The sequence below is a fragment of the Borostomias antarcticus genome, assembly GCF_949987555.1.
Source record: "Borostomias antarcticus genome assembly, chromosome: 1".
Taxonomy (NCBI): domain Eukaryota; kingdom Metazoa; phylum Chordata; class Actinopteri; order Stomiiformes; family Stomiidae; genus Borostomias; species Borostomias antarcticus.
Genome location: NC_140234.1, coordinates 50,478,341 through 50,499,264, shown reverse-complemented (window position 1 = coordinate 50,499,264; position 20,924 = coordinate 50,478,341). Strand labels below are relative to the sequence as shown.

At 41.3% G+C, this 20,924-nt stretch overlaps 1 protein-coding gene across 1 annotated transcript; it reads right to left on the bottom strand.

The window, feature by feature from the left end:
* Positions 1 to 2,323: 2,323 nt before the first annotated feature.
* On the bottom strand, positions 2,324 to 19,839 carry LOC311307376 (P2X purinoceptor 5-like; the record flags this gene model as incomplete). Its single annotated transcript, XM_084436171.1, has 12 exons — positions 2,324 to 2,411; positions 2,509 to 2,591; positions 5,271 to 5,336; positions 5,591 to 5,684; positions 14,431 to 14,564; positions 14,785 to 14,926; positions 15,001 to 15,081; positions 15,315 to 15,411; positions 15,719 to 15,794; positions 17,753 to 17,824; positions 17,984 to 18,134; positions 19,703 to 19,839. 12 exons carry the CDS (start codon positions 19,837 to 19,839, stop codon positions 2,324 to 2,326), a joined length of 1,221 nt encoding a protein of 406 aa, XP_084292297.1.
* Positions 19,840 to 20,924: the final 1,085 nt, after the last annotated feature.

Here is a 20,924-nt window from a genome sequence, read left to right as displayed (position 1 = left end):
AAATAAAGCTTTGATTGATTGATTGATTGATTGATTATTATTGATTACTGTGCGATGTAAGCTCAAGGACTCTGAGAATTTCATGCTCATTTTCTTGAATAAAAACTGTTAAGGGCTGTGTTTATCTCCCTTTAAGGAATATTTACAACCACAAGAAAAAACAATACAAAATTAGTTTGTTTATCACTGCTAATGTTCCCCAGCAGTTAGCAATTTATAAGCTTTTTATCTTTTTTTCTGTTAGCTTCTAAGAAGCTCAAGGACTAGGTCTTTTTTTTTTGTACCGTAAGTTTACCTTCTATTGAAGCAGCATTAAGGCACATCACCAACACCATGGTGTTTTTGTTTGTCATGTCATATTCAGTTTCTTGTAGCCTATGCTGTGTGGGTAGAACACACTTCAAGGGTAGGAGTAGGTTGCTGTTTGTGTAGCAAACACTGTAAGCCTGGCTCATGTTAGAAAATAAGTGTTTCATGAAATGACTGGTATTACCCCCAAAATATTACCGCTCCAATTTAATCCTCAGTCATCATATACAGTGCCTTATTGTTCAAATAAGTAATAAAAAGAGCTTATTTTTTCCACATCGCATGTCATGTCTTTATATTTTACACCAAATGAATGAGGGTAGTATCGATAAGCAGTATTGATGAGCACCAGTATCGATAAGCAGTACCGGTATCGGTATCAATAAAATCCTAAACGTTGACAATACCCATCCCTAGCCCCAGGGTTCGGTATTGGGTCCTGTCCTTTTCACCATCTATATTAATGATATTGTCTTGATGTAAATTGATTCAGTTCCAGACAGATGTTTCCAGAAGACGTCATGGACGCTGGTGTTTATTAGACAAAGCATTCTAAAGGTACAATAGCCTAGCTTCAGACTAGGCAAAATACATTACAATTGTTGCGTGGCAGAGTAGTCTAATAGCTAGAGCGCAGAGAAGCATCAGGAAAGAGCACGTGCCAGGAAGAGAGCAGGAAGAAGCGCTCCATGGCATACAGTATTCGCTCTTATATATGACTTGACTAAGTCATAAAACAGATCAGGTGTGGGTGTTAGGTTATGGAAACCTGCAATCGTGCTCAATATGGTCATCTGGTTAAACGGCCAGGTCAAGATTAGACCGTTGCCTGGAGTGGCAGCACCATCTAATTATGAACCACAATGTTAATAGCCTTCTTGTTGTGATAGTCATTGATGAAATCACCCAACACGGGATTGGAAGCGGCGACAGATGACAGATTTATTGTACATTGTAGAATCACATGGAACACTGGGATGTTTCCCTAGTCTCTCTCTCTCTCTGCTTCTCTGCTGGCTGCGGCGCGAAGTCAAGGCCTTAGACTTCCCTCCCTGCATGGTGTTATCAGAGACGTTAAATAGTGCTCTCTCGGCCCACCCCCCACGCCTAAGCCTGCCCGTTTAGGTGAAGCTAGATTGGTGGAGGACTGACCATACAGATGTGTCGCCTGTCACCCTAACATTATATCTTAATCACCATTGGTTGTCAGTCTAGGTTGTGTCTGTTTATAGTGTCCCATAGAGATGTCATTAATACCCCAGAGGAGAGGCCCCCCCTGTGGCCTAAGTGTGACCTCTTGACACCCACTACCGCGTACGGCCACAGCAGCATCAGCTGTCTCCCTCACTCTATCGACTACAGTGTCCACGTGAAAACAATCAAACACATTAAATCAAATACATAGCAGTAATACTCTGTAGATGTTAGATACATTTCTCCCTAGATTCTTCAACTTCCCTCCGGCAGGAGGCTGTGGCCCATCACAACCAAAACCTCAAGGAACAAAAACTGTTTCTTCTCAACTGCAACTGCCCTCATTAACAAGGACGAGAGCCCCACTGACCATCTATTTTGTACATTTATGTAGATTGTATTGTATAGTATTGTATTTGCCACTTCGTCATTGTATTTTGCACTGTCCTGTCTTTTCTTGCACTGTTTATTGTCGTGCGCCGACAGACCAAGGCAAATTCCTCATAGGCGTAAACCTTCTTGGCAAAAGTAAATCTTGATTTTGATTCTAAAGTGAACAGGAAATAATCAGTCCCTTTTTTCCTAAGGTTATTGAAAAGCTCCTCAATGGCATTATAAAGTTTCATCAAACTCAATATGCTTCTGCTATGACAACTGGAGATACAGTAGGTCAGTGTGCAGATGACATAGTGATCAAAGTCTCTGATGATAGGCTACTGCCTTGGTGCTGCTACTGTAAAGTAGGTCGCTGAGTTGATAATTATGTCTCTGATGACAGGTCAGAGATGGTGACAGTCAGGTCAGAGACAGGTTATGGTGATTATGGCTCTGGTGATATGTCAGTGAGCTGTTGCTGTTCCAGTGTCTGTTTTGTGTCCTCCGTTTTGCTGAGGTTTCCCTTGTGATTGCTGTGGAAGGGAATAGAGCAAATAATTGATTTTTACATATTCCAGAAAACTCAAAAGAATATCCAAAACATCTACGTATCAACTTGTGATGTTATACCTAGCCACTTCAAACTTTGTCCCTCTGTAGAAGTCACTCTTCTTCATGAAGTACAGCAGAACCATGTCACAGAGGAATGCCCCCTGTAAAGTCCTAGAATACTCACTCACTCAACTTACATCCAAGAAGTAACCAATGTGTTTACATGCATAGTATTTAAAGGTATTTGTCAGTAGGTGCTGTGTAATTACTAAGAAGGTACGCAATGTCCTATAGAGCTTGTAAGTCAAATACGTCACAAACCACGGCCATCGTTTTCCCGCCGATTTGTCTATGGGGAAATGAATGGGGAAATCTTCAACAAGCGATAACTTTAGTTAGAAGTCGGGAACCAGCCACCTAATTGGCGTCTCGTAATTGTGTTATATATTACTCACAAAATATAGCATTAGCAATACGACTTATCGATGATAAGTAAAAGGTACAACGTTGTAGTACAACAGTGTACAATAAGAACTACTCTTCCCTGCTGTCCTTCCTGCCCACGGTCCCACAGTTATTACGTCACATTACTTTCACCCCTAAAGCCCTATTCGCACGGGACTAGTATTACCTGGGGACCTCGGTGATTTAGAAATTATCCCCTAACGTCTGCATTTCGTTATGGCACATTCGCACTGAATAAGCAAAGTCTGTGTTTTACTTGAATTTACAGACATTATCTCCCGGTTATGATGTCACTGCCCACTCTTTTTATGAAATAAAATCTACACATTATTAAGCCTATCAGATGTTATTCATTATCATTTTGGCTTCCGTATGTACAAAAAAGATGAGATTGTGAGCCTCAAGTTAGGCCTACTCCACTGCACAGCAGCGCAGGCATTTGGAAATGTACAGAGGTTGTACATTTGTACCAAATATTTCAAAGACTCAACCAAATGATCTGTCTGTAGTTGGCTGATAACAGCTGAAGTGAACATTTGGCAGATGGTGCGTGGAAATGTAGGCTACAGACATGTCAGGGAGCGTTCCGCTATTGGTTCCTGCAGAGCACGGCACGGCCCAGCATGGGCATGCACCCCGGGCGCACGGATATGAACGAATCGCAAATCACAGGATGTCCATTCGCACGGGATTCATATTATCAGATGACCTCTGTGTTTGGCGAAATATGGTAGGTAATTTGCGGTGGAATAAGTACTTAACAAATCACGGACATGGCAGATTCGCACGGGATTAAGAACACAGACGACCTCCGTAATAATTAGAAATCACCTAAGGTCCCCTGGTAATACTAGTCCCGTGCGAATAGGGCTTTAAAGGACGATGCTCGTTTTTGACAACCTGGACCTTATTTACGACATATTATAAGACGTTTGACTCACCGAGATCACTTTGGTGTAGTTCGGAGGCATGTAGAAGAAATTTAAAATCCAGCGCGAGCCAGTATATCCATGTAATGGCGGTGGTCGGGGCACTTAGAATGCAGTTTCTAAAAACTATTTCTAAAAATCTATTTTCTGCCGCGAAACGGTTGTTTTCATCAATCTGTCTTGATGAATCGCTAGTTGTGCTTACATAGAACATAGGCCTGTTGTGGTTTTCACATGCCATGATGTTTAGAAACGTCTTTCGAAACGAAATAGCTTCCTCACTTGCTCCAGCACGCATACGCACAGCGCGCAATCATTGCTCCAGCACGCTGTGCGCATGCGTGCTGGAGCAAGTGAGGAAGCTATTTCGTGTCTAAAGACGTTTCTAAAGATCATATTACAGAGGCATGTGAAAAACCACAACAGGCCTATATGCTCTATGTAAGCACAACTAGCTTACAGAGCAAGACAGATTGATGAAAACAACCGTTTCGCGGCAGAAAATAGATTTTTAGAAACTGCATTCTAAGTGCCCCGATGCGCCATTACATGGATATACTGGCTCGCGCTGGATTTTAAATTTCTTCTACATGCCTCCGAACTACACCAAAGTGATCTCGGTGAGTCAAACGTCTTATAATATGTCGTAAATAAGGTCCAGGTTGTCAAAAACGAGCATTGTCCTTTAATAAATCCATGTTTCACCCTAACGTTATGCTGACTGCACCTGTCCTTCTACCTTGCCTACTCACCGAAACTTTATATAGGATATCTTTCATGCTGGCCCTGACAGATCCGGTTATATGCCCGTGGCTATACATGACCTGCTCTACATGGTTGGAATTATTTTCTCCTTTTCTCACACTATTTTCTTCGCTACTGAAAAACTGCACGATGTTGGTAAGTGATACGGCCATTGTCACCGTTCACTGCTGACCGCGCTGAGTGGCGCCACCCGCTCGCCATAGCAACGATGACGTGCACTATGACGTATTTTATGCGACATGTAGTTCTAAGCGATCTTTTGTCGATGTAAAACCGTTTTTTTCTGTCCAGATTGAAATAAATTGAACCAAGCACGTGGTACAGCAGAGAATGGCGGTCCCAAAACAACAAATAAACTAGGTATCCATAAACACCATGGATATTTCACAATCAACTTTTTTTTTTTTTTAAGTCAATGGGATTTTTACATTGGGCTGTGACGTAAGGAACCAAATGCCCCCTGGTGGCAATTTGACTTACAAGCTCTATATCTGTCAGGACTGGATTTACTGTACTTGTACATTTTTGTGTCATCACACTTTAATGGCCAAGCACCTTGACTGGTTTAGTAATATTTGCTATTTACCATCATAGCCCATAGAAATGCATATGAGAAATTATTTTATGATTAAAATTATTTTATCAGATCTGGAGTAGAAAAAAGTGTTGAAAAATACTTACAGCACCCATCAAACCAAGTCCTGAGCCTATGTTGATAACTGTAGGAATTATGTTGAATTTCCCAGCCTGTAAAAAACAGCAGGAGTACAATAAATTACAAGTATCCAAAAACAGCAGGAAACAAAAGGGTCATAACTTGATACCTTGCTTGTTTATTCATCCTTTGAAAAGAGCAAATAACAGTGGTAAAGGTGTGCGTTTCAAGTTTAATTCAAAGGTTAGAATTCCCTCTGTGTAAGCAAGAGCAGCTTCAATATAAGTTGTATTATTATATCTACCACTAAAGCATAGTAATAGGGTTAAAGACAATTTCCTCATACCTTTCCATGCACCATGATATCCAGGCGAATGCCGTATACTTTGAATAGGGTTCGGTAGCTTTCCCCCGCAGCATTTTTGTAATAGCGAGCATGTCTGTGATGACAGAACAAAGAAATGAGAGAACTTTCTTTAAGCATTGAAAAGGAAAATCTTTCATATCAAGTATTGCAGAATGGAGAATGTTCATATTCAACTGGGTATTGAGTTACGCCAGTCAGTGGTGCGAGGATGGGATGCATCTTTTATATTTTTTAAAGGACAATGTTTGTTTTTGACAACCTGGACCTTATTTACGGCATATTTAAGACGTTTGACTCACCGAGATAACTTAGGTGTAATTCGGAGGCCTGTAGAAGAAATTTAAAATCCAGCGCGAGCCAAGTATATCGATGTAATGGCGGCGGATGGGGCACTGAGAATGCAGTTTCTAAAAATCTATTTTCTGCTGCGAAACGGTTGTTTTCATCAATCTGTTTTTATGAATCGCTAGTTGTGCTTACATAGAGCGAGGGCTTGTTGTGGTTTTCACATGCCTCTGTGATATGATCTTTAGAAACGTGTTTAGAAACGAAATATAGCTTCCCCACTTGCTCCAGCACGCATGCGCACAGCGAGTCAATAATAAAAAATGATGATTTTCTAATTCATTTTCCCTAATCGAAAGAATGTAGGGAATTTGTTTAGAAAGGAGGTGCACTTGTGCTATTAGTAGTAGTGAGTAGAGTGTTACTACAGTCACTTTGGATAAAGTCAGTCCTGCTTGTGAATTTGCTGGCATAATTTAAAAGGGGAATGCGCACCAGCCATGTAACGCAAACGGAGATGGAAATGTATTTATTGGTTACAGTAGGCTACATGGACCGCTGTGCTCATTGGAGAGCGCGCTGCGCTCAGAACAAAGTTGGATGGACTTATATTGGAATCCTGGAAAATGTTGATTGTGCTCCAAAAACATGAAAGCATAAAGGTAAAAATGCAGCAACACAAAGTAGCCTAGATGAGATGGTGGTTTAAATGAATGGCAACACGTAAAGGAAAGTCCTCACATGAGCATCAATTGAGGCTTGTGATAAATGCTGATAATCTACCTGGCTGAGTTCATGGTTACAACCATTCATCCCTTACACATAGGCCTACACAATACTTGCACAATACTTTGGATGTTAAATCCATCCATCTATCAATCAAACTAGCGAATTCAGCCCAACACCTGCAGCATACCGGCAAAAAATTTAAATGGAATGAAGTGGTCATGGCCACAAAGCACCCGCAAACGTACCCCCCTCCCCCACAATCCATTAGCCAACTGAAGATTGATGGGGCTAGGAAACACGTCCATCCACTTTATTTGAATCTAAAAGAATTTGTAGCAGGGGGAGTAGTGCTGCAATAGTCTAATCCAGGTTCGTTGCTGGCAAGTGGAGAACAATGTAATTCCAAATTCCAAAGTAATTTATTCGTTTTGATGCATATTTTGCTTATCAAAATAACTATATAATTATTATATAATATAATGTTTTAAGTCAAAAAACAATCCTATCAGAAAAATATAGGCCCTATCTTTTCACAATGAAAGTCATTCAACCAACAGAAACAAGTCAAAGTTACTTACAAACTTATTGTATTTTGTGTGTGACACATCATTCTCACCAGGGCCCGTTGTTGATCACTGCATGTTAGGCTATTTCAGTAGGCCTATTTCTTGTCAGATGGCGCATGCATGTGTGGACACTGTATTCTGTAAAACTTAAAGAATAAAAGTACATTCAACATTCATTGGAGTGGTCCAGCTGGATAGGCTACCCTAATATAAATAAACTGAAGACCTGTATTTTCAGTGTTTGCTGGTCGTGAATGCGACAGAAAGACAGGGAGGAAAGGGTTAGCGATGATTTGATTGTTCAATGAATATCATTCGGTTCTCGGTCGCGAAAAGACTATTAGATAACACTACTCCACTAGGCTAGCTATCCGAAATAGCACTCTAAATGTCTTGCTTTTGAAACAGTAGGAAAATAAAAGCATCACAATGTAATAGGCTACATTTTAAGAAATCCTATTTTAGCAAAATTGAAAGTAGGCTGTAGGCTATACCAGTAGCGAAAGAAAGACAGAGGTACAGTACAGTCTACTGTAGTTAGCAAAATACATTGATTGGTTAGCTTACTGTAGATGTCTGAATACATTTACAGTGACTTTTTTTTTATCTAGCTAGCTAACCTAGCTAGTGGTAGTAGTAACCTAGCTAAAAGATGCATAGCCCGAATATCCACAGAATGTTTCCTCTCCACCGAAGTGGAGGGGAGAACGTGAGGCAGGGAATCCCTTCTAGTACAAGACTGTCAAACCTGCTGCTCTGCAAGCTCTATATGCACAAGATAGTTAATGTCTGGATATAATTGGAAATAATGAGTGATCTTGGCGACTATGCCAATTTTGTATGGATCCACACCTCCGATCAAACTTATATTTTCTTTGTATCGTGACGAAACCTTACTGCACTCAACTACACTAGCTGGTGCCCCGTCTTCAAATTTACTTCCAGGGTTTACGAATTTGTATCGGAGCTCGGGATTTGGTGCCCGGGACGGCATCACATCCCAGTTAAATGCGTTCCAGAAACAAAATGCAAAATCCTCACTTTCGCCCAATCTTTGTAGTTCTAGGCGAGTTCGCTATTATTAGCTATTGTTAGCAATACTGTTATTTTGCGCATTTGACTTAACAGACACCACGTCTTGACCCGACATTAGTTACTGAGATAGATACTGATAGATATGTTCGTAATAATTAAATTACATCCAGATGGAGAAAGAATGTGTTTGAGAACAAGGTAATAATAACAATAAAACATTATTTTCATACAGATAAATTCAGCTCAAAGTGCTTTACAACAGAGCATTTAAATTAAAGAATGTGAAATTTTATGATGCAATGATCAGGCTTGTCTTCATTTGTAGACTTTAGGAGAAATACACTGTGAGCCTGGCGGTGGTGCTTCACTAAAATGAAATAACACCCGTCTGAAATCCCACAAGATTTCCGACGGGATTTCCCTGTCAAATACTGCAATGGTGAAATGCCGCGGGATAGATCATTTCTAACTACCCCCAACTGTAAGTATTTGTTAATAATTGATCTACCTATAGTTGGGCCCCATCTGGCTTTCCATCAGGGGACCCATCTAAACACAGATTAATACATGTTTGCAAGTGAGTAACCAATTATTTTGTAAAGGTTAGTAAATATATTTGTTAAGTTGCAACTTTAGAATAACGTCCCAATACGGTCTATGAACTATTGACATGGTCTTAAACAAATATACTTACTAACCTTAACATAATGATTTGTTACTCACCCCTAAATATTAATTATTTTGTATTTAGATAGGTCCCCTGATGGTAGTAACCTGATGTGCCAGATGGTTTGCTTTGCATAACCATCTGGGAACTCTACATTGGAAACCTGTTTGGAAAAGGCCAGGCACTTTCAAAAATACTTGACTGAAAACGTCTATCACACACTAACTTAAACCGCTCCTCGCAGTCATGAACCCGCCCAGTGTAGCTGTCTGTATTTCAAATTCCTCAGAACCAACACTGATCAGAAGATCATTTTCCGATCAGGCTCAAAATGTTCTCTATCAAGATTAAATCCAGACTGATTTGAGAGTAACAACGTGAGCTCACGACATCACAATGGTCTCACAAGTCTATGTTGGAAGGCCAGATGGGGCCAACTGTGGGTGGGTCAACTATTAACAAATACTTAACAAGTCATAAGTAAGTAGTTCACTAATCACGTGTTCATGATCTATTAACTATGTATAAGGGGTAGTTGTAAATCATTGACTGACTATTAACAAACATTTAACACATAATTAATAACTCATTAACTGTTTGTAACAGTTTGTAGATGATCTATTAAATATTTATAAGGGATAGTTATTCTAAAGTGTTACTGAAATTTCTCTAGTTAGAAATTCAATCGTTTCTTTACAACAAGCTCTAACTGATGTGTACTGGGTCTAGGCTATAAGGCTAATGGCACTCATGACTCTTTCCAGGACAAGCCGGGGCCCAATGTGCTGGTATCTTCCTCAATTCCTGTCTTGATAGGTAATAGAAAATGAATGGTGAATATACTAAGTAACAGGAAACATAACTGGTTCTGCAAATTTATCAAATTAAGCATCCATTCCTTGTCAGCCACAAATTATCACAGAAAACTGGGCAGATAATACCTTTAGCACACTAAATTTAGCTTCATTAAATGTCAGGTGTCTAGCAGGAAAGACATTTTTAATCAATTATCAAGCACAATCTTGATTTCATGTTTCTAAATTAAACTTGGTTAGACCAAGGTAACAGTGTAGCTGTTCTTATCGAGTCAACCCCTCCCAACTTAAGCTTTATGTGTGAGGCTAGAGTGCATAAGAAATGAGGTGGAGTTGCCATTTTGTTTAATGACTCCCTCCAATATAAGCAGATGTGTTACAGAAATGTTGGTTCCTTTGAATATGTGGCTCTTCAGTTGAATTCCTCTTCTAGAGCCATATTTCTAAACATCTACAGGCCACCTAAATACTGTCCACACTTTTTGATGACTTTGCTGGACTGGTGTCTATTATCTTTATTTACTTTGACTGTGTGGTTATTGTTGGTGATTTTAACATCCGTGTTGACAACCCTCAGGGTAGAGGGGCCAAATAACTGTGTTGTGTCCTTGATAACTATGGACTGACTCAACATGTGACGGAGCCCACACACAACAAGGGGCACACTCTGGACTTGATCATCACCAAAGGTCTGAATATTTCTAAGGTTGGGGTGTCTGATGTTGCGCTTTCTGATCATTCCTGTGTTTTCGTTGAGAGTACTATCTCCATGCACACAAATGTTCAAACAGAGGTAATCACAAAACGGTACATCACTGAAAACACCAGTGAAATATTTACTCAGGCTTTCTCGTCCACACCTGCCCTCTATTGGGTCTCAGTCCATGAGCTTGTAGATAATTAAAATTCTAAAATTACAAATATCATTGATGCCATTGCGCCCACTAAGGTGAAGGTGGTCTCTGGTAAGAAATGATCTCGATGGAGAAACGCCATGCTGGTCAGAATAGAAAAAAGAGTGTTGAAAAGCTGAACGCAGGTGGCAAAAAACATATCTCCATGGTCATTATGACATCTATAAAGAGAGACTTCGCATTTATTATTTGGAGCTGAAAAATGCACGGAAATCCTTCTTTTCTGACATCATCACCAAAACAATAATAGTGCACATGCTTTAATTGCCACTGTCAATAGGCTAACAAACCCTCCTGTGTCAGAAACCTCTGAACTGAGCAAAATGCAACGAGAATTAGAAAGAAGCAAATTAGAGCCAGACCGGGCGGACATGAGGCTGGAACATGGAACATGAGACTGGAACATGAAACATGATGCCATAATGGTAAAGATAACAGGAGATGGAGCATTCATTTAAAAGAGTTGGAAACAGCTGAAAAGATAGAATTGGTGAAACTTGAAAATCTGTCTCCCCACCATCCAGTCCATGGACCCCCATCTGAATTTGACGTCGGAATAGTAGACTCATACTTATCTGAGCTTAGCTTAGTTGGAAACCGTTAGGAAAAGGGCAGGCACTTTCAAAAATACTTGGCAGGTGATAGGATGAACTATCTGTCGGTCACTGTCTATCACGGTTAACTTCAACCAATCAGATCAACAAACCATATATCGCTTCTCACTGTCGTCACACACCATGCCCGCAGCTTCCTGATGGGACACTGACTGGCCCGAGTAAATTACAGATTCATTGAGCTTTTCCATATTGATGAGCGTGAGAAACAGAATGTGAGTAGGAGTCAGGATGGTCTCATCAGGCTAGACTCATAACGCCTTTTAATAAAAAAGACTTATCCCAGATTTGGAAGCATCCACCTCCACGATAAACCGCATGGATGGGTCGGGGTGGATGAGGACCGGAGCTGAAGAAAACAGGCCCTTGAGCCTGATGAAAGTCACCTCCACCTCAGGGGTCCAGGTGAAAGTTATGAGGGGGAGGTAAGAGCATTGAGGGGGGCGGCCATTGGCTGAACCTCTTGATGAATTGCTGGACGAAGTCTGCAAACCCCAGGAAGCGCCGGAGCTGGGTCAGTGGGGCACGGCCACTCCATCACCGCCTTCACTTTGTCTGGGTCGGCGCGCATCTGTCCATCCTCCACCACATTGCCGAGATATGTCACAGAGTTGGTGTGAAATACACATTTCTCAGCCTTGACGTATAGTTTGTTCTCCAACAGACGCTGGAGAACCAAGCGGACATGCTAGCGGTGTTCCTCCATGGACCTGGAGAAGACCAGGATGTCATCCAGTTACACCACCACAAACATGTTCAACATGTCTCTCAGCACGTCATTGACTAGGGCTTGGAAGATGGCGGGAGCGTTAGTAAGGCCAAATGGCATCACTAAGTATTCAAAATGGCCGAGATGGGTGTTGAATGCCGTCTTGCATTTGTCACTGTCTTTGATCCAAACTGAGTGACAGGCGTTGTAGAGGTCTAACTTAGTGAACACCTGGGTGTGTGAGTGACTCTAAAGTGGAACTAATAAGGGGGACTGGATACTTATTCTTCACCGTGATGTCATTAAGCTTGCGATAGTCAATACAGTGCCTCAGGCCGCCATCCTTTTTAGCCACGAAAAAGAAGCCAGCCTCGAGGGGTGAACACGATGGCCTACTTACACCTGCGAGGGATTCTGAGATGTAATCGGCACCACCTCCTTCTCTGGGAGCCCCAGGAAGGAGGTCAATGGGACCATCATAAGGCCGGTGAGGGGGAAGTGAAAGGGCTCTGTCCTTACTACACACCGGGGCAAGGTCGTGATACTCAGGAGGGACACCAGTGAGATGGGGCAGAGAGAACCGAGGCCTGGGACCGCTAGACAGGGTCAGGGCAGAGCGCAGGCAGGTAGCATGACAGGCTACACTCCAAATCAATATACCAGTCCCTCCAGAAAAACGCGGGCAAAAATCCTTGATTATGCAGGCAAAAATCCTTGATTATGCAGGCAAAAATCCTTGATTATGTAATGGAATATGCAGGGTTTTTATGTGTTTTTATGCGTTGAAAATGCGGGGATTTTCTGAAGTTGAAGTAAACTTTAACTTCATAAAAGTATAGGCTCTGTGCACCAGCTCCACTACTTCCTGAAAGTCACTTGGCATCTTTATTTCCTGTCCTATATGATTGGCTTAAGTGATTAATCAGGTGTGCGGCAGACCCAGCGCACACCTGATTAATCACTTAATCCAATCATATTGGACAGGAAATAAAGATGCCAAGTGACTTTCAGGAAATAGTGAAGCTGGTGCACAGAGCCTATTAGGTTGAGTACATTAGAAAAGTATAGATAGACCTATAGACTAAATGTCTAAAATATTCAGTGTAAGGTTCACATGTTATAAATTATGGTATAATTAAAGCAATAGTTACTGTAAGAAGGAAACTGTAACATGAACACAGTAAAATCTCTTTGTACAATTATAGAAATGCCCATATATCAAACTCTTCAGATATATGGGCATTGAAAAAGTGGACAGACCACCCCGCAGTGAAGACCACGAGAAGTTGTTGTTACAACGTGAACTGTACTTGTACCGTTTCTATAATTGTACAAGTCCGTTTTAGATTTTACTGTTGCCCATGCTACACCCCTCCATCGAGTTTCATGAAAATTGGTCAGGTAGTTTTTGCGTAATCCTGGTTCAAACAATGAATGGAGGTGAATGGCCGGCCGTGTTTGGGCGCCCCATGGACCCGACCCGTGCTTCGGATGTGCTCCGAAATTCAATAGGTTCTAAGTTTGACCATGTGGTGAAAATCGGTCCAGCAGTTTTCGTGTAATTCTGCTAAGAGACAAACACACGCACACATGCACGCCACCGAAAACATTACCTCTCGCCCTGCGCTGTTGCTGGAGCAGAGGTAAGAAAACTTACAACAAAGCCAGCTACCTGTGTGAGGGTACTAGAGACATGGGGTTTGGACTGGGTTGTGTGGAAGGAGAGCCCAGAGTGCACTTCATTGCCCGCGGGCTGTGACCCGAGGGGTGCGCCACAGATCTGGCCAAATATAGCCACCCATTCACCTCCAGTCATTTTTTGGACTAGGATAACACAAAAAGAAAAGAAAACGTAGAATGAAGCCAGCTACCTGTGTGACAGCACAGGGCAAGAGGTAATGTTATCGGTGGCATGTCTGTGTGTTTTGTGTCTGTTACACAAAAACTACCAGACACATTTTCATGAAACTTGGCAGCTGCTCCAACTTAGAGCCCACTAGAGAGTGAATCTAAGTGACCTTAGAGTGATTCCGAATCACGGGTCGGGTCCACACACAGCTGGCCATTCACCTCCATTCATTTTTTATACCAGGTTTAGGGGAAAACTACCAGACTGATTTTCATGAAACTCGGTAGAGGGGTGTAGCATGGGTCATCTAACAAACCATTAAACTTTGGGGTGGATCCGAATCTCGGGTCGGGTCCACAAACACGGCCCGGAGGGCCTTTCACTTCCATTCATATAGGATTATGCAAAAACTACCAGACTGCTTTTCATGAAACTCGGTGGAGGAGTGTAGCAGGGCCAATTTAGAAACCATTCAATTGTGGCTTGCACAGAGCCACAAAATGCATTCAGGGGCAGAGGTCTGTGTTTTCTGAGCAAACTTTCTAGTTGAAGCTTTGTTTGGTTCAGAGAGTGGTTTTCTGTGTTAGTTCCCTTTTGAGTGTCAATATTGGTATCTGCCTCTGGCGTTTAGGTTACCTGAAGTTAAATCCTGATGAGATGGAATTGCTGACATTGATGTCCAGGCGAGTGAAGCGGTACTGTGGATGGCATTTAGAGTAGCCCTTGTCAAGGTCACAGTTCCACTCTATCAGAATTCCAACTGAACCACCCTGAGAGAGAGTACAGATGAGTGTTCTCACATACTACATTTTAATATAAATGATGAAAAGTGGTAATTCTACATTAGATTGATCTTGAACTATGTTTAACACTGTAATAGGCCTAAGTGTAGAAATATTAGATGTAGCCTACAGTATGTCAAGTACCAATTCATTTCTGGTTCAGCAAGGTAATGAAACACTTAGCCTATCAGCAGTGGGTGAAACTCACCATCACGGCCATGTCTTGGAAGCTGTGTCCAGCTCGGCTAGTAATGTCTCCCAGACGAAATATAGGGCAGTAGGGGTGGAGGTCCTCATCATACAGGCATGTCTTCAGATAGGAGTCATTAGATGTGTCCAGAACATTGGATCTGAGAATCAGACAGCATATTTGAAAACCATTCTAGATCATCTATAGATATGTGGGTGAATATAATTTATTTACTTTGAGAAAGAAAATTTGGTAAAACTGATGAAATTCTTGATGTAAATCGTGAAGTTCTCCGCTTTTCTTAAAATGGGGCCCCTGTAATAAAATAAAACATTATTAATGAATATCCTAACATCTACACACACACACAGGCACACAGAAACATGTTGAACTACATGTTGTTACAAGCAGTCTACTAGTATTTGATGATTCCATTAAGTGAGTACATAAGCTGTATACCTATCAGTGTGCATTTGAGTGATTGAGTGTGCGTGTGTGTGTGTGTGTGTGTGTGTGCACAGTATGTATTTGATTGTGTGTTTCCTTACTGTGTTCTGGAACGTCTCTCTACAGGACACCAGCCATATATTTCACACGTACCAGTTGAGTTCCTATCCTTTTTCAAGCACCGGCCACTCATAACTCCTGCAGCATTGTAAAAAAGGTCTCAGTCAATGTGGAAGACTTAAAGAAGCAACCCACAGTCCCAATTCCTGTAGAAATGACCATTGTCCCAGCAGGGCGGCATATGAGAATAAGATAATGTCCAATAGTGCTGGGCTTAAATCAATTATCTTAAACTATTTATTTTGGAAAATGTAATGTCATAGAGGACTACTTTTTGCACATATTATCCTGTGGCCACAGTGGACAAACTGGTCACAGATTACAACTTTCTTTCGATATGATTTCATTTAGATTTTTAAAATCAAATTCAATTTGTGTTTCCTACCATGGCCAGCTACCACCGTCTCTCCCTCCTCACAGTCCTCATTCCCTCTGCATTGGCCATCCAACACCTTGGAGCTCTGAGGACAAACACCATACACAATGTTGGACCTTGACCTAGTAAAACCACAGTAATAAGGTAGTAGAGAGAGAGAAATATCACAATGGCTACTCAAGTGTAAACCACAACATGAACATTGTTCTGTATTGAAACAGCAGGCCTTGTTCGGGGTTGTCAGTCATTTGGGTCAGAGGTTGGTATAAAGTAGGTCTAATGACGGGCAGAGTCAGAGTGGGACTGTTTACATATCAGGGAGCTACTGTATGAGGAGTTATATAATGTGACTGATGGAACACGCACTATGAGAGGGAATCGATTCGAGTATGCTTCTTGTGGCGCTTTTTCATTACATAACAATTCTCGATTCTAGTAGATTCTATACTGTAGGTTGCGATTCTTAGTGACTTTTGGTCCTATTTTACTGCAGTAACAGTAAATTATAGAGATTTGAAACATTTCATGATTCAATACCAAAAGTTGTACTTGGGGGAGAAGCTGGAATTATTTCCCCTGGGACCCACATCCTCCGATGTGTGTCTCGCCATCTTCTCCTCCTGCGATCTTAAAGGGTATATTGCAGGCTAGAGACCCCAGTGATTCAATGTGTAGGAAAGTGATGTAGGAACTCAATTTTCATAAAAAAAAAAAAAAAAAAAAAATATATATATATATACACTACAGTGAGTTTGGTGATCGTTTTTGTTACTTCCGCATTTTAAAAATCGCTAAACCGGAAGTGACGTAGACGGGGGAGTCCGCTAATGTCCAAATACATTAGAGAGACGAGACGTGGCTAGTTTTGACAATGAAGAGGAGGTAAATGTTTATGCAGGAACCTATGACGGACCACAACCTTATAGTTTTGAGCCAGCCAGAAGGCAAAGAGAGCAGGAGCCTAGGGTTAGAAGGAGGATTGATGGTCAGAGGAGAGAAATTGAGCTGTGGTGTACGGAGAACCAGTGGAGAACTGGGCAGGTGTCTTGGTGAGAGACCGGTGTAAGGTATCTAGCTAGCTAGCGAGTGTTCACATTTTAACAATCAAACAGAGGCCACACATAACATTGACCATTTATATTAACAATGGAAGCAAATAATATCATAAGGCAGATAATCCATATATTCAACAACAATGTAATTACCGTTTCATGTGCCTGATCACCGGCGCCTGAGCATGCGTGCAGCTTAACATTATTAAACTTCATGGCTCAAATGTGTTTTTGCATCCCCACTTTTTTTGATCAGTGAAATTTGAGCTACTTGTCCTTTCCCCTCCTTTTTATAATACCTTGGGAAACGTCTATTGCTAGTGCGTCTATTGCTAGTGTGCGCGGACTGTTACCATTGCACGCTTTCGTACACAAGTCACTAAAGATTAGTCTGCCGCATGCAGTTTACCAATATGAGAAGACTGAGACAAACTGGTGTGAATGGGGTGACAGTGCAGACTCATGGCGAGGTGACGTTCTGGCAGAGCGCTCCGAGTGCGGCGGTGACACACGTTCCGAGTCCCGTAACACAAATGATCGGTTTACCCGATCAGGAAGGCTACATAATATGCCTATGGTTGAAACTGGGTAGCCTATATGTGCAGACATGGAAACAATGCGCACAGCGGACGCCAAATATTCGTATATAGTTCACATGAATTTCCCTCGGGGATCAATAAAATCTAGGGATATATTGAGCAGGTTTGAATACACAATCTTTATGCTAGGCCACTCTGTAAAGTGAGAGTAGTTTCTTCTAATTGATCATACGCACAGCAATGGTAAATGGACTGCACTTATATAGCGCTTTTCCACCTTAGCGGCACTCAAATAGAGACCCGACTCCCGCGGTCTCCCCTCAGCCTAACTTTAGACGTATGGGAAAAAGCGAGGAACGAATCCTCAAATCTCTGGTTTGAATAGACAAATCTGATTTGACTCACAAAATTCTGAGTCGGGGACAGCCCTAGAACTGTGAACGTGTCCTTACCTCAGCACAGTAGCCCAACTTTTGGTTTGGCGTCTCTATAAAATTGGTTACAATGAAAAGAACTGCATCGCCCTAGAAAAAAGACACCTGTGTGAGACAACTGACCTTTGTAGGCCTATAAGCAGCAGTTTAGTGCAGTCTCAGTGCAGACAGTAACCTTACTGACACTATAATTGCTTTAGGTCTAGCACAGTGTTATAGTTAAAATCACTCGTCAGTCTATAGTCTCACATGTGGTGGGATGACGTAGTCCTCAGGACCCCACACAAGCAGTCCAGACTGTGTGGTGTTAGTGATGGACACGCCCTTCAGTTTGGTAATCACAGAACTCTGGACAGATTCCTCTGTTTCTTGGTAGCCCTTCTTGGTCAAGAAAACCCACCTTTGAAAAACAGGGAGAGAATAATAGGAATTTCTTAAAGGAGTAGTAAAGGGAAAAATCATTAGCCCTGTTTTAAGGCTTATGATCATATACAATGGTTCAGATCAAAAAGGTTCAGACTTGAGAAAGTCTGATAATTGCTCTACCACTGTTTTGTTCATCCAATGGATGTGGGTGGGCACCGTGAAAAATCATTCAAAAAACATGTTAAACTCTCAATTTCAAAGACAAGAAACTCACCGAGGTGTTTTGGCGCATTCCAGGCAACCCGTAACCCGTGTTTTTCCAACCTTCTACACATGAAAATGCACAGGAATGGCAGACAAACCCATAACTTCCCACCCGTGAACTTGTACCAGACCGATGTACTCCCAGTTGTGCTCTCTGACGTCACACAGCCCTCTAAACAAGATGGCAGCCCACATGGGTCCGGCGACAAAGATAACTTTAGGGCAACGTAAAGTAAATTTGTACGTTGTAATCAAAATAATACAAACAATTATGCACTACAATCTGCTATGTGTATGTAATGATGCCCAAATATGTTGACGACAAGAGATAGCTTGTGCGAGCTAGCGCTAGCTAGCTAACGTTAAGGTAAACCTGAACTTGACCATGCAAACGGCAAAAAGTCAATGATGTCAATAAATAAAATTATGTAACGTATGATTTCTTAGCATAGCGAAATTAGGCACACAATGTTTAGCTTGCCAGCTCTGACAGTGTCAAATCTCAAGCTTTTGCCATATTGGCTTGTTTACATTTACAGAATTCCACACACTGAAAGTTTGCCTGGAACGCTATGAAGTCGTGAGTCGTGACTTGAAGTCGTAACTTACGGGCTCAAAATCCTATCTGGAACGCGACATTAGTTGGCGTTCTGACATATAATTCACCATAAAGTAAGATTTGAGTTCATCTGGAAAGGCATTTTAAAATATTTAGCATAGAACTATTTAGTCGCAGCACATACATGTGTAAACTTCCGCAAACTAGGTAGCCTAGCAACATAAACAATAACAATAGCTACCGTAAGTAGTTCCGCTTCCTGAATCCCCTCTGCGGATTGATCGACACATCTACAATGGTCGCGTCAATACAAGTCAATGGATTTCATAAAATGATCAATAAAACCCTACAGGATTCATACTTTGTGGCAAATTTGATGTCAGAACACCAACGGACACCAATTACCCACTCGGTGAGCTTCTTGTCTTTGAAATCGAGAGTTTAACATGTTTTTGAATGATTTTTCAAGGTGCCCACCCACATCCATTGTATGACCTAAACGGTAGTAGAGCAATTATCAACTTTCTCAAAAGTGCTGGTTTTGTCAACTTTTTTATCTGAACCATTGTATATGATCATAAGTAACCTTAAAACAGGGCTAAACATGATTTTTCCCTTTACTACTCCTTTAAGAGTCAGGGTGTTCATCATAAGTTCAATTCATGAATGCATATGGACTCATTTAAAGAAGTTAGTGACCATATTGTGAGACCCGCTCGCTTAAGTTACATTTATAAAATGCATTTAGATAGTTGACAAATCAGTTTCAAGTCACTTACCCAATAATGTATCCAATGATAGATAATTGCACAAGTCTGTATAAAACACCGACTCTCTTACTCTTTGCGATCATATATTTTTGGGTTTTATAGTCAAATAAGGAAAGAAACACGCCTTTCCAGTGAGTCCCGGACATTTCACCGTAACAATACGGTAAACTAGCTGCAGACAGGTTATGCAGTGACGGTAATCTTTGGACCAGTGTTGCCAACTCCTCTGTAAGGGAAGTAGCTGTTGGCTCTCCCAAAATTTGCTTGAAATAGCTGGATGACGTAATCAACTAATTAGCATAATATCCAATTCTGAAAGAGGCACAATGAATAGAAAAGGCTGGCCAAGTACAAACTAATTAAATATTTACAAACATATTTTTTGTTGCCATATAACTATAATGTTTTTTTTTCTTAACTTTTTTACAGATATGCAGTGGCCTAATGAATGGAGACCTACAAACTATTTACATATTTACTGCAGGGCTGCTATCTAGACAGACTGGCTGTGTGAGTGTTGTGTGAGTGGTGAGGAGGAGACGGCAGCAGTGCTGCCAACTTGTCGACTGTTGCTATATCTGGCGACTTTCCAGACCCCCTTGGCCACTTAATTAGTTGAAAGCGACTAGAAACAACTCTAGCGAGTTTTTCTGGTGCTGAGTCGCAGCAATGATTGTGTTGACAAAGAGCAAAAGCATCTAACATATCCCTTGCCACGGTTCATGTTACAACCGAGCTCACATTATTGCCTTTTTAATTAATTGCAGCTTTAACTAAATGCCCCATTGTGGCTTTTTAGTTTCTGAGTTTGAGGAATAGTAAGCCTAAGAAAGAATGATAGCCTACTTGAGTCAGTAACCTTCACTCTAGCCTTACATTTTTATTAAAGGAGTAGTAAAGGGAAAAATCATGTTTAGCCCCGTTTTAAGGTTACTTATGATCATATACAATGGTTCAGATCAAAAAGTTGACAAAACTAGCACTTTTGAGAAAGTTGATAATTGCTCTACCACTGTTTAGTTTATACAATGGATGTGGGTGGGCACAGTGAAAAATCATTCAAAAACATGTTAAACTCTCCTGTAGGGTTTTATTGATCATTTTATGAAAACCATTGACTTGTATTGACGCGACCGTTGTAGATGTGTAGATCAATCCGCAGAGGGGATTCAGGAAGCGGAACTACTTATGGTACAGGTAGCTATTGGTTGTGTCCGAAATGCCTGCTACC